Raw genomic sequence first — 12,840 nt, 5'->3', positions numbered from 1 at the left:
GAAAATGACAGGTAATCACTCACTGAGGCCACCCTCCAGGTGACACATAAAAGATGGAATAGTTTTATGTTCTACACCCCAAAATCAACTTACATATTTTATTCCTATTTTTTTTCCTATTCTTTTTATTCCTATTTTTTTTAGATTTTATTGATGTTTTTTTATTGATGTTAGAGAGAGGAAGAGGCAGAGAGAGACAAAGAGGGAGAGAGAGAAACATCAATTTATTGTTCCACTTATTGATGCATTAATTGCTTGATTCTTATCTGACTGGGGATTGAACTCACAATTTTGGCATATTGGGACCATGCTCTAATCAACTGAGCTACCCATCCAGGATTTAGTCCTATTTTTTTTTTTTAATCAAATGGTTTTAGTATATGACTAACAGCACCCTCTAAAAAAAAAAAAAAAAAAAATCAACCATCATGTCTACTCTAGACCAAACCAGGAATGGGTATTTCTGGTTAGATTAATGCTTCCTGGGTCAAATCTTTATTCTAAAAGTTGCTTCTGAATGCTTTTCTCTTCACCATCATGGTTTCATACCACTATTTTGTGGGCTCTTGAACACATATATGTTGAACATTAAGAGCAGAAGTCTCACCATGGGAACCAGGCAGAAGAAGCCATACTCACCTCGGGTTCTAAAAAAGAAAGGGTGATAATTGCTTTCGTTTTTAATGGAAGGAAAAGGAACTATCTTAACAAAGTAATCCGTCTCGAACTTCATATTCAGGAAAGGTTGAGATTCCATTCCCTAAATGGGAACAAAATCACATGTGACATCATGGAGAAATTACCCACCCCTCCACCTACCCAAGAGAGCTTCAGTCCTCCCTGACAGTCATCCAGACACAGTTCCAGAGCTGGAGGATGTGTCCCAGGGAAGAAGGAAGTCAGGTCTATTTTCTGGACCAAGCTTAGGTTTGGCTCCCTCACTGAAATGAAGATTAACAATGCCGTCTGTTCTTTGGCAAGGAAGCCAGCGCTTGTTAACACTGAACTTCAAAGATGGTAGGAAGGAGCCCACATACATTCCTAAGAGTACAAAGCACCTTCCAGGATGGCTGTTCCAGCATGTAACCCGAGAGATGTGTTTACCAGTGAGAAGTGCTGGAGGATTTCTCAGGGAGTGTGGAGCAGGCTGGCAGTGTTGACCGCCATTCTTGCCCACCTTGGAATGTGGGGTGGACCCCAAAGCCCCTCCTTCTCCAGTTTCACAGACTGTGAATAGACCATTCAGCCCCCTAGAACAATGCGTGTCTTCAGGAGCACATTCCCCACGTGTGACTTACAGTCCTTTTGAAGCTACTGTTGAGCTGCTTTGGGTCCTTCAGAATCAGTTGCTGGCACTGTCGTCCCTCTGACTTCAGCTCCTCCAGTATGACTCGAAATCCTTTCAGGAATTCAATGCCTAAGCAAAGTCGAATGCTTTTATTTAAAGTTGGACCCAAAGAGGACCACACCAAGACACATCACAATTAAAATGCCAAACATAAAGAGAGGATTTTAAAAGCAGCAAGAGAAAAGGAGAGAGTTACCTACAAAGGAGTCTCCATAAGACTATCAGCTGATTTCTCAAAAGAAACTTTGCAGGCAAGAAGGGACTGGCAAGAAGTATTTGAAGTGATGAAAAGCAAGGTCCTACAACCTAGATTACTCTATCTAGCAAAGCTATAATTTAGAATGGAAGGGCAGATAAAGTGCTCCCTAAACAAGGAAAATCTAAAGGAGTTAATCATCACCAAGCCATTATTACATGAAATGTTAAAGGGATTTATTTTTTAAAAAGAAGATAAAAACTATGAACATTAAAATGGCAACAAATTCACAGCTATCAACAACTGAATCTAAAACACAAACTAAACAAACAACCAGAAGAGGAACAAAATCATAGGTATGGAGATCATCTGAAGAGTTATCATCAGAGAGGGGCAAGGGGGAGAAATGGGGAAATGGTACAGGGATTAAGAAGCATATTGTAGGAACAAAATAGACAGGGGGACGTTAAGAATAGTATAGGAAATGGAAAAGACAAAGAACTTAAATGCACGACCCATGGACATGATCTATGGGGGCAATTGCTGGAGGGAAGGTGGGTACCAGGCAGAGGGGGCAATGGGGGAAAATTGAGACAACTATAGTAGCATAATCAACAATATATATATGTGTATATATATATATATATACACATATATATATTAAAGTGGACTTAATCATTGTACTTTTGAATACACTTTCCTTCCTCCAAGATTATCAGCCTCTCCACCTACATAGCAGAGTTGAAGGAATTCTTACTCTGGCCAGAATATCTGAGTTTACAGAAAGGAAAAACACATATCCTACATTCCTCTGGTATAGGCCAGGTGATTTTCTGTCACACCATTACTACTTAATTAATCTCTAATCCAGCTAGCCATTTCACATATGCTCATTGCCTCTACGGTATCAGGGTTAAAATATTTAGACTCTAGTCACAGTTGACCATAAAAAGTCTGCAGTGGAATACATAATTTCTAGGTCATTAAAAACAGGGTATATATCCAATTGATAATTCCCCACGCTGTCTAGAGACTCGGCCCAAACAATTGTTTCCCCTTTAAGTATTAGCCCTACATTTGTAGCTATGTTTCAATGAGCAACATACAAAATTCCCCAAAAGTGTGTGTCTGTGTCCAAGGGGTTCCTAGGCTTGAGATTAAATAGCTTAGGAAAATGCCTATCTGATTTACAAAGCAGTTCTTGCTCTAATCATGCCTGAAAGGCAAATACGCAAGAGCTGCCCAGTGTGTGCTCTTCACACGGCACTCAGAGGCCCCGAGACACCCACCGTGCTGCTGAAAGGCGCAGGCTCAGCCTCCTGCCACCTGAGCTTCCCCCCGCTGCATGTTGGACTAGATGCTTTCAAAAGGATTAAGCTCTGATGTCCACAAGAGCCAGTACCGGGGCTCTGTATCCCATGGAGACTGGAGTGGTCCAACTGCAGCTGGAGATCCCCCAAGCCGGCCTCAATTGGCACAATATCAATTTCACATTCTTTCTGAACACTAGACAAGGAGACATTTTCACCCCTTCCCCTCCCAGGGCCAGAGTAATTACACAGGATGCAATTAACCAGGTGGGAAAATTATGGATGGCAAAGGCCAGGGAAATCTTTTTCTCTTTCAAGTAGATTCTCCAATCCTGTAACTATTTGAAGAAGAACATATACTTTATGGTGAGCAGGGCAAAGGAGCTACAACTAAAGCTTCTTGTTTTAAGGGGTCTGAGTTGAGAGTGTACAGGTATAAAGACTGTTGTATTTCAAGTACTTAATTTCCTTTGGGAGTGACCAGCTGACCAACAGCCTGAGATTCAAACATGCTAACAAGATCAGGCAACTATTTAATAGATCTCACAAAAACTCATCTTTTGAGATTCCTCCCCTCCCCCCAATTTTTAAAACAAATTCTTATTATTTATGTTAAGATTTAATTCATGCAATGCCTCCAGAAGTGTTTTAACAAAAGTCAGGTCATTAGTATGATTAAAGACCCTACATCTCACAATTACCTAAAAATTCATCAGCTGGGGTGGCAGTGGATGGTTTTAGTCCTTATTTTTAAAAGGCCTGCCTGAAAACCCACTACACCAAGTCTGGGAGTAGGGGAGAGGCAGCAAATGTAAATCTTAAATCACAGTAACATCTTTATCGTAATAATATTAGTACCTTGTAGTTACATAATGTTTAGCAATTCTATAGGGCAGCTTCCCATAAAGGAACTTGTTTACCCCTTCCCATCACTTAAGTCATTAAATCCTCCAAACAACCATAAAAGAAAGTATTATTATCCCCATTTTATTCAAGCAGAAACTGAGGTGTAGAGACACTAAATGACTTGCTCAGAGTCACACAGGAATTAAATGTCAGAGATGGGATTCAAACCCAGAACGCTTTTAACCCATATGCTTTTCTGGCTCCCAAGGAGCTTCCTGGACAGAACCTAACAGTAACTGAGAGAACCTGTCCAGCCACCTCCCCACTAGGCCCGCCAAACCATCAAGCAGGTAAAACACAACCTTCTGCCTCAGAGCTCCATAGGTTGGTTTCCTACCACCAGCTATCACCTCTTACTTGGAGCCTGCATTTCATCAAGTCAACACGAAGCATTTAGCCTTACATGGACCAACCATTTCCCTTTTATCCACAGAGAATGTCTGTATCTTTAAATGTTAAGATTATGTAATTTTTGGAAACCCATTAGGTTCAGACCCAGCAGTATTTACATGAGTAAGTGAGTCAGGTCCACAGGCCTGATGCATCTCCCTCTCTCTGCACTTACCTCTCCTACAATCTGGTTCTCCTGAGATTTATCCCATTCAGATTTCAAAATTCAGACTTCATTTTACTTTTCCCTTGGCCACATGATTTTTAAATTCTAAGATTGAGTGGCAATGTCAAATGATCAGGTTCTGATGATAATAACAACAGCCACAGTTAATCTTAAGAGCTCTCTGTAAAAACTTGCCATTTGTGTCTCTAACTCTTACAACAAACAGAAGGCAGTCCTTTGCACTTTACAGACAGGAAAGCTAGGGCTCAGTGAGGTTTGAAGGTCTCTTGTGATTCTAGGTTCAAACCCAGGCCCACATCCCACACTTAACTATCCACCCTCTCCTGTGTATCATCAATTCATTAAAGAAGACAAGCAGACACGGCGCCAACCTGAATCTGGCCAGATAATGTGGATTTGCTTTTTTCTGTTTCTTTGTTTTAGTTTGGTTTTTTCAGACCACACTGTTTAAATAAAAATTCAATTAGTTGCCAACATTTAAAAATTGTTTATTTCATGGTTTCTCGTGAAAACTGGAATTTTCCTGAAAACTCACAAGATGTGCCAATGCTGGGCCTGCACATCTCTGTGTGGGTGGAGACTGTTAATGCTGAATGCCGAAACCTTCACATCCTTGGATGGGCAACCCATCCTCTCGTTACATCTGAGACACACAGGTCACGCAAGGCCTGTGACATTTATCACTCACACAGTAGTATTTTTCAAGCCCACATCTCTCTCACTAAGAACCAAGGGAACAAAAGATGAGCCACAGGGCCTAGCATCAAGCCATGAGCATGCCCAGCATGTATATGCACAAAAGTAGAAAGCATGTCTATGCCCAGGCCAAGCAAAGCTATTCTCATGTCAAGACCTGCCTAGCCCCTGGAAGCCATCAGGTGTGCGACCCTTGCACTGGGCACTACCCACCCAAGCCAACACTGTGGATTCCATTTTGACCACTTACCAAGGGCCCCTGGAGACCAAAGAATGGTGACTGCTACCTGGTCGTGGCAAGCGTACTGACTGATGGTGATGTTCTGGGCATCAGCAATCACATGCTTCCCCACTGGATTCAAGTATGTGGTACAGTCTAGAGAGTTGGGAGAACAAGAACAGTCACATTTAAAATTTTAGTTTTTATTTCCAAGTTCATCTTCTCAAATTATGCAGAGCATGTCTGCAGGTGGCCAAATCCTTTCCACGTGCCTCAAAAACCCAAGTACAACATCAATGGTTGACTATTTGGAAACTCTTAAGATGCTGCAGTGGGATTTATTTATAGTGCCACCATCACCACCACCCACCCCTTGAGTTAAATTCCAAGACAGTGTTAGAAGGATCCTACATGGGCTGGAGTCTGTGTGTGTGTATGTGGCATGAACTTTTTTACTATTATGACATTTTACCCAAATCAATAATTATTTACATCAATTCAATTAGTTGTCAGCATTAGAGAGTGAAGTGAAACAAAACAGTGGCTAAATAATCTGGATTTGCTTGTTTTCAGAAGAAACCTAGAGGGCAAGGTATATGGGGAAAAGGAAATAAAATGAGGACAGAAACTCACGGGAGAGCGAAGATGTTAAAAACCCAATTAGCAGCTGCAAAAGATACTGACTGACTTGGTGATAAGCAAAGCACCATCAAATGTTAACTAGCTTCAGCAAGGGTAAAGGTTTTGTTCCCACACACCATGTGTCATCAAAGACACCCACCAAATGCAGAGTCCACACTGCTGAAAAACCAAAACCCCCGATTCTTTGATTTTGTCTTGAAGACATGGTTCACTGCCACCTGTGAATGTGGCCAAGACAATGCGAGCAGCTGTGCCACCTGGTTTTGCTAAATATACTTTCAAAGGCTGCAAGATCCTACAGAGCTGCCAGAAGCCTCCAGCCAGACGGGCTGGGATTTCTGAAAATGGCCACTTACACAGGGAGAACCACCAGCCAACCCTGGCAGACACCAGTTCATAATCCTTACTCTGCTTCATCTCTGTTTCTTTCTCAATGATTAAACTTGAAAACTCTCTTTGGTATTTGCTGCAAAAGGTCTTCAATTCCATCAACCTACCCATTACCCCTCTGAAGTCAGAGAGTCTTCCTTCGAGGGGAAGCATTCAGAGGGGTTTTCTAAGAAGCTTCGTGAGTCTGCTGCATCTCTCCTCATGCTCCCCCCACACTGAACCACACATTTGCCATTTCTATGACTAAAAATGTTCACTGGATATTTAAAAATTAAAAGAGAATATTGGAAAAATATAAGTCACCCAGAACCTTCCACCCACAGAAGTAACTGCTAATATTGAATGGACAGTTTTCCAAGCCTTTTAATGTGCATGTACCATTTCTCCTTTTTAAATTTCTTATTAAAGTACAACACACAGGCACTAAAATGCACGCCTCTATTTTAAAACTCGATTTTCCACACTGCTTTACATCCTGCTTTCCTGCCTGATCATATTAGGTGTAGGTACTCCTAGCTGCTTCAAATACAGCCCTCGACGTTTTGATATTACTTCTTCTGAAAATATGTTAATAATGAATAAAATTGAATTCCACTTCTGATGAAAATTCACTCTCAATGCATTCAACATGTGTTCTCTGGAGAGAATTTTAGAATAGGGAAAAAAATTTTAAACATCTGGTTTAATATCCACATGATACAAATGAGGAAACTGCACCTTGGGAGATCAGCTGGGTGATTTAGGATCCCAGCACTGATCAGCCCAGGGTCAGGACAGAAAGCAGCCTCAGATGCTCATGCAGGGCTCTTGCCATTCCATCATCAGCACAGAGCTTACTGCTCAAATGAGTTCTGAATCAGAAGAGTTCAACCTGCAAAATTCCTAGCTGAGCCTAGCTTCCCAATATAAAAAACGACAAGATCCCATCACACTTGTAAAGCTCAAACATTTTCATTTTTTGAGGTCTAGAGTGAAAGAGAAATCTTCTTCTTCAGCTTTAGGAAAAGATGTGTTAACAAGAGGAAACCATGTTTTTTTTCTTTGTTCACTCCTAATGCCAAAATTAGCACTCTCCGGCTTTCTGCAAATATAATTATGCAAATAAAAAGTCTAAGATTTAAGAAAATGTATTACAACCTATTCAGGCATTGCCCCCTCAGAACCTGAAGAAGAAACAAGAAATGCAATGTGAAAGGAGGCAAGGAGACCTGTGAAATTTGGTTTTGACTTAATAGCAAGATATTTTCTTTCTTTGTAGCACTAAATGGCAAAGTAATAAAAATATAAGATTTTGGAGTTTAATACTTTTGGTGAAAAATTGGTAATTGGTTCTTAGCTATTTCAAACAGAACTAGTAGCCAGTCAACTAAGCAATAACAGAAACTTCCTTGTGGAAGAGAGAAATATCTTTCTCGATGGAAAACAATGTACTTTACACAGCCTGCATCCAATTATTAGCAAATCTAACATTTTGAATTTTGGTTACAAAATATTATGCCCAAAAGACATTTTGCCAAAATGTAAACGAACTTTAAGTGTCTCAGGGAGTCCATATGAGTTGTGAATTAAATTCTAATTAAATGCTGAAGAATCAGAAAGAAAACAATGATTAAGAGACAGGCATTGTCGTCGTCGTCGTCGGCAGCCGTCCGTCTCAAGAGACGATGGTGTAGCTTCTTAAGAGTCTATCTGCACCGCCGAGAATGGCTGTGCAGTCCAACTCGGGAGTGACACGGTATCTGTCTCCTCCCGTGTTGAATCGACATCTTGTGATGACGCTGGAGTGTCCTCTCCAGTGACGCTGAAGCTACAGAGCCTGGGCAGGGTGATATGGAGGGTCTGCTGTTGCCCATACATCAGCCAAATATCTAGTCCCATGAAGAAAACAAGATACTCTTAAATTTTACAGGTATAGATCCTCTTTCACAAATCACCATATTATATCAGAGATGTAAATACTTGTTTGCAGCTGACCAGAAAATATGAACTCTTGAATGTAATACCAGATCTGCCAGGACCAAGAACATATATTAGAAATTAACTCTCTAACTCAGAGAAAGATCCCTTACTTAGCTGAATTATGTAACATGGACTTGCAAATCTTTCATTAGAATCACAGCATTAACCAAGAACATGCACTCACCACTAACATGAATTGACTGTTTGATATGTAAGTCCTATTGATTAACTTTACCCACATCAACCACTGTGGGCATGAATTTGACATACATACTTGTATCTTAAAATTGTTAGATTGTACACACCACATGGAAAACCTGCTTTAGTAGTGATCATTCCAGAGGCCTCACATGACCTACACCCCTTCCTTATTACATGGACTCATAACCCTCTCCAAGAGAGGAATCAAACGTCAGGGGTCACTAAATGTGAATCAAGCTCCGTCTTGTCATTTTTACTTTTAAGTTATGGCTCATAAGGCTAAAATGCTCACAATTCTATAAAATTACCTTCTTGGGCATGAAAGCCCAAGAGGGGGGTTATATATGCTTAATCAGAAAAAGTACCCACACCTTGCCCTTAGAAAACAATTCAGCTACAAAGTTATACAGCCTTAAGAGGAGGGCCAAAAGTGTGCTTGTATTCCAACTCCAGTTGGAATAACTTGTAATATTAATAGATATTAAGCATTATCTGTTTAAGCCTCAAAATGATGCTGAGGAACACCTCAGATTGATTCTGCATACTTTTATACTTTACACTTATATGCAAAAAAAAAATTATGCTGAGGAAGAAATGATGCTGATAATGAGAAAACTGAGGCTTGGAGAAGTCAAATCACCTGCCACAGTTCACAGCTGGTAAGTGGGGAACCAGGGTTGGAATCTAGGCCTACACCAGAGACAGTCAGCCAATCAAAGGCCCCTGGGCCAACCTGGAACACAGATTCACCTGGCCCACTCTGTGTTTCTGACAACTTTTAAATAAATGACAGTATTAAAAATGTTCATACAAAAAATGCAAATCTCCCACTCTTCTTGGAAATCACTTCTGGCTACAGTCAGGGAATTCCTCAAGGCCACAAGCAGCTGGAGTAGAGGAGCCAGTGCTCCTTTCTGAATAGACAGGGCTACCCAGGATGCCACTCCCACCGTGCTCTGCATCCTGCACTTGGGCAGCTTCGTTCACGAGGCCCCTGCTGGGCCCTACAGACAGTTGCATTTGTTCTTACAGACATGACTACTTCCTGAGGAAATCAGGGGAGGTCTCCATACACAACTTCTCTAAACACTACAGAGGACACTTGACCTGTCTCAAATTATTGAGTGGCTTAATTGAGACTGAGCCACTTTAGCTCTGTTGACAAATCTAAGCAGGTTCAGAAAATTCCTTAACCCCAGGACCCAGCGCGTCCTTGATTAAGCACGACTGTGTAAGCTTTAGATCACTCAAAGGGCTTCATTCTTTGGAGGTCAAGCCAGTTACTTACTGTCATATCTGAAGGTGATATTGTGCAGCCTGCTGTTTCTGCTAGCTGGTCCCACTCCCTACGGGAAAACAAGAAAACATGATGAGGAGTGAAGCAAATTTGCTTTTCCAGCACAGATCCCTATGGAGTCAAAACACGCACACAACTGCAGAAACCCAGGGTCATGCCAGTCACTGACCAATGCTTCACTCTTTCTACCCACGCCTACCCCTCTGGCTGCCAACACACCCCCAACCCCCAGCCCAGGAGATTCCAAACTGCCAGGCCACAGGGATCATGAGCACTTACTTCCCTTAAGACAATAGGAGCAGGCTGTTCTGTATTTAGGGCTTAAATAATGATTCATTAACAGTAAAATTGGGAAAGAGATAAGTTGCCAGCTGGAGCCCTACCAGTTGGATCCGCTTTGAGCACTGATTGGTTATAAAATTTGTCTACCAGGCACTCTCGTCCAAAAGCTCTATTAAGTCACGACAGATAGGCAATTCCTCAAGTCTAAGGAAACAGGTTTCTCATTCCAAGACCAGGAATGAGTGTGGGAACAAGCTGTTACTTTTAATGAGAAAATTCTTCACTGCATCCATACCTTTGCTTGGAATATATAGGGTGGGTCATAAAAGAAAAAGAAAAAAGACTTTAAAAGGTCTAACTCTTGGTGATGTGGCTGTTAGCCATCTGCACTCTTAACAGCAGGGATAACAACTCCACCAGACTTCCCACTTTAATTACAGCATCCGCAGAGGGAGCCCCAGAACCCTCTTGTTGGCCCCGCCTTTTCCTAACCCACCACTTATCCATCATGGGAAAGAGTAGCTACAGATCTACCAACTCTGACTTAACTGTTTCTGTAATGATCTGAAAATGTGCTATTCAGCATTAATTGCTGAGTTCTCCAAAATATGTTAATTCTGAAATACTAAATGATGGGAAAATATTCTATTCACACAGCCAAAGTTTCCACTCAACAAGGGGGATGTTGGGGAAAACCATATGCTGGCAGCCTGATATTTAATGGGCAATTGTTACACCAAGACGAAAAGTGCAGAACACTTCTGAGGGAGCCCAGGGTCTCAGACCACAACCCTAGCACATCCATATGCTACAGGCATGCTCACACAGCCTACCCTGAAGCCAGGCACGCCTGCTGAAACCGTATCCCTGAGCTCATATCAACGTGGGCCTTGGGAAAGCACAGCTGTGCAGAATGGGACAGACAAGGACACACACACACATCATTCTAATTAAAGTGAGGAGAGTAAGCAGTAACAAAATCTAAATCAACATGGCATACCAGCCCAAGATCTCCTGGGTCCCCCCTTCTTCCTGGTCACCCTCCTTCTCCAGCTCTCCTCCTTCCATCCTCCCTTCCCCCACATATATAAGATTCCAGAATTTCTCACTTGAACTGAAACACTTTGCAAAGCGTTGTTACCTTATGGAAACCCTAATGTCTGCCATAACTGCTTATAGACAAGACCAGTCTAAGCAACCAGAGGATACCCAACTTGCAGATGACCAAGACCAGAGAAGCGCGACCAGGCAGGAGACCGGGGACAATGCAATCCTCACAACCCTTCAGTAATACCAGCCACCCAAACCACAACCTTCTCACTTACAAATCCTCAGGACATAAATTCACTCACCATCCATTAGGAGCCGGACATTATGCTAGGTACAGTGGTGAGCAAAGCAACCACTGTCCCTGCACTCAGGAGCAAAATAACTAAACACATCATTCACACAAAGGGCACAAAGACAAATCTCAAATCCTATCCGGCCCTCCAGGAAGTCTCTGTGTAGACGGCATATAAGATATAGGTAAAGGGGGAAAGAACCAGCTATAAATAAGCACACAGTATATGAAACACCACAGGTAGCACCTCAGCAAGTATGAACCCAGAGTAACGATGACCCCATACCAGATGCTTAAAAGAGGAAAGGATAACTGAGCTAAAATGGAGAGGAAAAAGGAACATCATGGGAGGGAAACAAAAATGCAATCTAGAGGCCAATCTCTCCATCCTCCAGCTGGATACCAACAGCAAACCACTTAACTCCAGTGGGTCCAGGTCTCCTCCACTGTGTTTTTTAAAAGATAGTTTGCATGGCTTACCCCTGGGAAGGGTGTAAGGAGCACCTTGTGAGGCCATGCAAAAGAAGCACTTTTCCAAAGGGAAATGCATTCTGTTTAACAGCATGCTCCAAGGTACAGAGGACTCTGGTAGCCAATCACCTTACTTGTAGGACTTCATCAGCTTTTCATTTTCTTTCTTGTCTTCCCTGTATTTCTATTGCAACATGTTTTTAACACATAATTATTAGGCACTTGCAATGAGCAATGCATTGTGGAAAGGAGCCCAAGACAAGGAGATGTTCTATGTCACTCATACAAGAAGCTAAATCCCTCTAAGTAAGGTCTCTGTGATGTGCCTCGAGCTGTTCCAAATGAACTGGCCTTAAAGGATGGTGAGGCTTGCATGCAGCATCCTTCACTACCAACTGAGCATTTCACCTTGACCCTGTGATGGGCTGGGCACTCAGCCCTGGACCAGACCTGGATCCTGACTTCAAGGGGCTCTGGCTACAGGGTGATCTCCTAATGTGCAAATCTGCCCTCATTCCTTTGCTCCAAGCCCACCACGGGCTTCCTGCCCCTCCTAAACCATTCCTGACACGGCACTCCTTTCCACCCTCTTCCAAACCTCTCCGGGCACTGTACTACACATTCTCGAGCACTTCCATATTCCCGGGATGCCCTTCCTATCAGCCTGACCCTGCTCCCTCATGGGCTTCCCACCCTGGTCTAGCCCCTATCAAACTATGTTGCTGATACATCAGTCTGCCCGTATACTCATTTGATGCATATAGCATGCCTGCTGATATAGATCCAAAACGGTAATTCTAATTCTACAGAAAATCAGATTCCAAAAGACCCTGTGACCATCCAAGCCTGCTCATGAAGCTGGGAAGCAAGAGATAGCATCACATGCACTGTGAAGATCTTTCACTCCTGGAAGTCATAGGGGGCATGGCTCCTCAAGACATGCATCACCCAGACGGTCCACCAGGCTATCCTTGGCTCACACCAGAATAGTGCTTCCACTGTT

The 12,840-nt window shown here is 42.4% G+C and overlaps 1 protein-coding gene across 1 annotated transcript in view; it reads right to left on the bottom strand.

Annotated features, from left to right (window-relative positions):
* The window catches only part of IL17RD (interleukin 17 receptor D), a 60,822-nt gene that overhangs the window by 11,642 nt on the left and 36,340 nt on the right, over window positions 1-12,840 (bottom strand). Inside the window, exons 2-5 of the mRNA XM_090282946.1 lie at window positions 9,734-9,791; window positions 5,284-5,409; window positions 1,299-1,417; window positions 640-760 (exon numbers count right to left, since the gene is read on the bottom strand). Of these exons, the coding sequence (XP_090139072.1) occupies window positions 640-760; window positions 1,299-1,417; window positions 5,284-5,409; window positions 9,734-9,791 (424 nt within the window). The remainder of the gene's footprint in view (window positions 1-639; window positions 761-1,298; window positions 1,418-5,283; window positions 5,410-9,733; window positions 9,792-12,840) is intronic.

Source organism: Furipterus horrens, unplaced genomic scaffold (genome assembly GCF_987537825.1).
Source record: "Furipterus horrens unplaced genomic scaffold, mFurHor1.1.pri manual_scaffold_7, whole genome shotgun sequence".
NCBI lineage: Eukaryota > Metazoa > Chordata > Mammalia > Chiroptera > Furipteridae > Furipterus > Furipterus horrens.
Note: the sequence above shows the minus strand (reverse complement) of the source record. Positions and strands in the feature narration are given on the sequence as shown.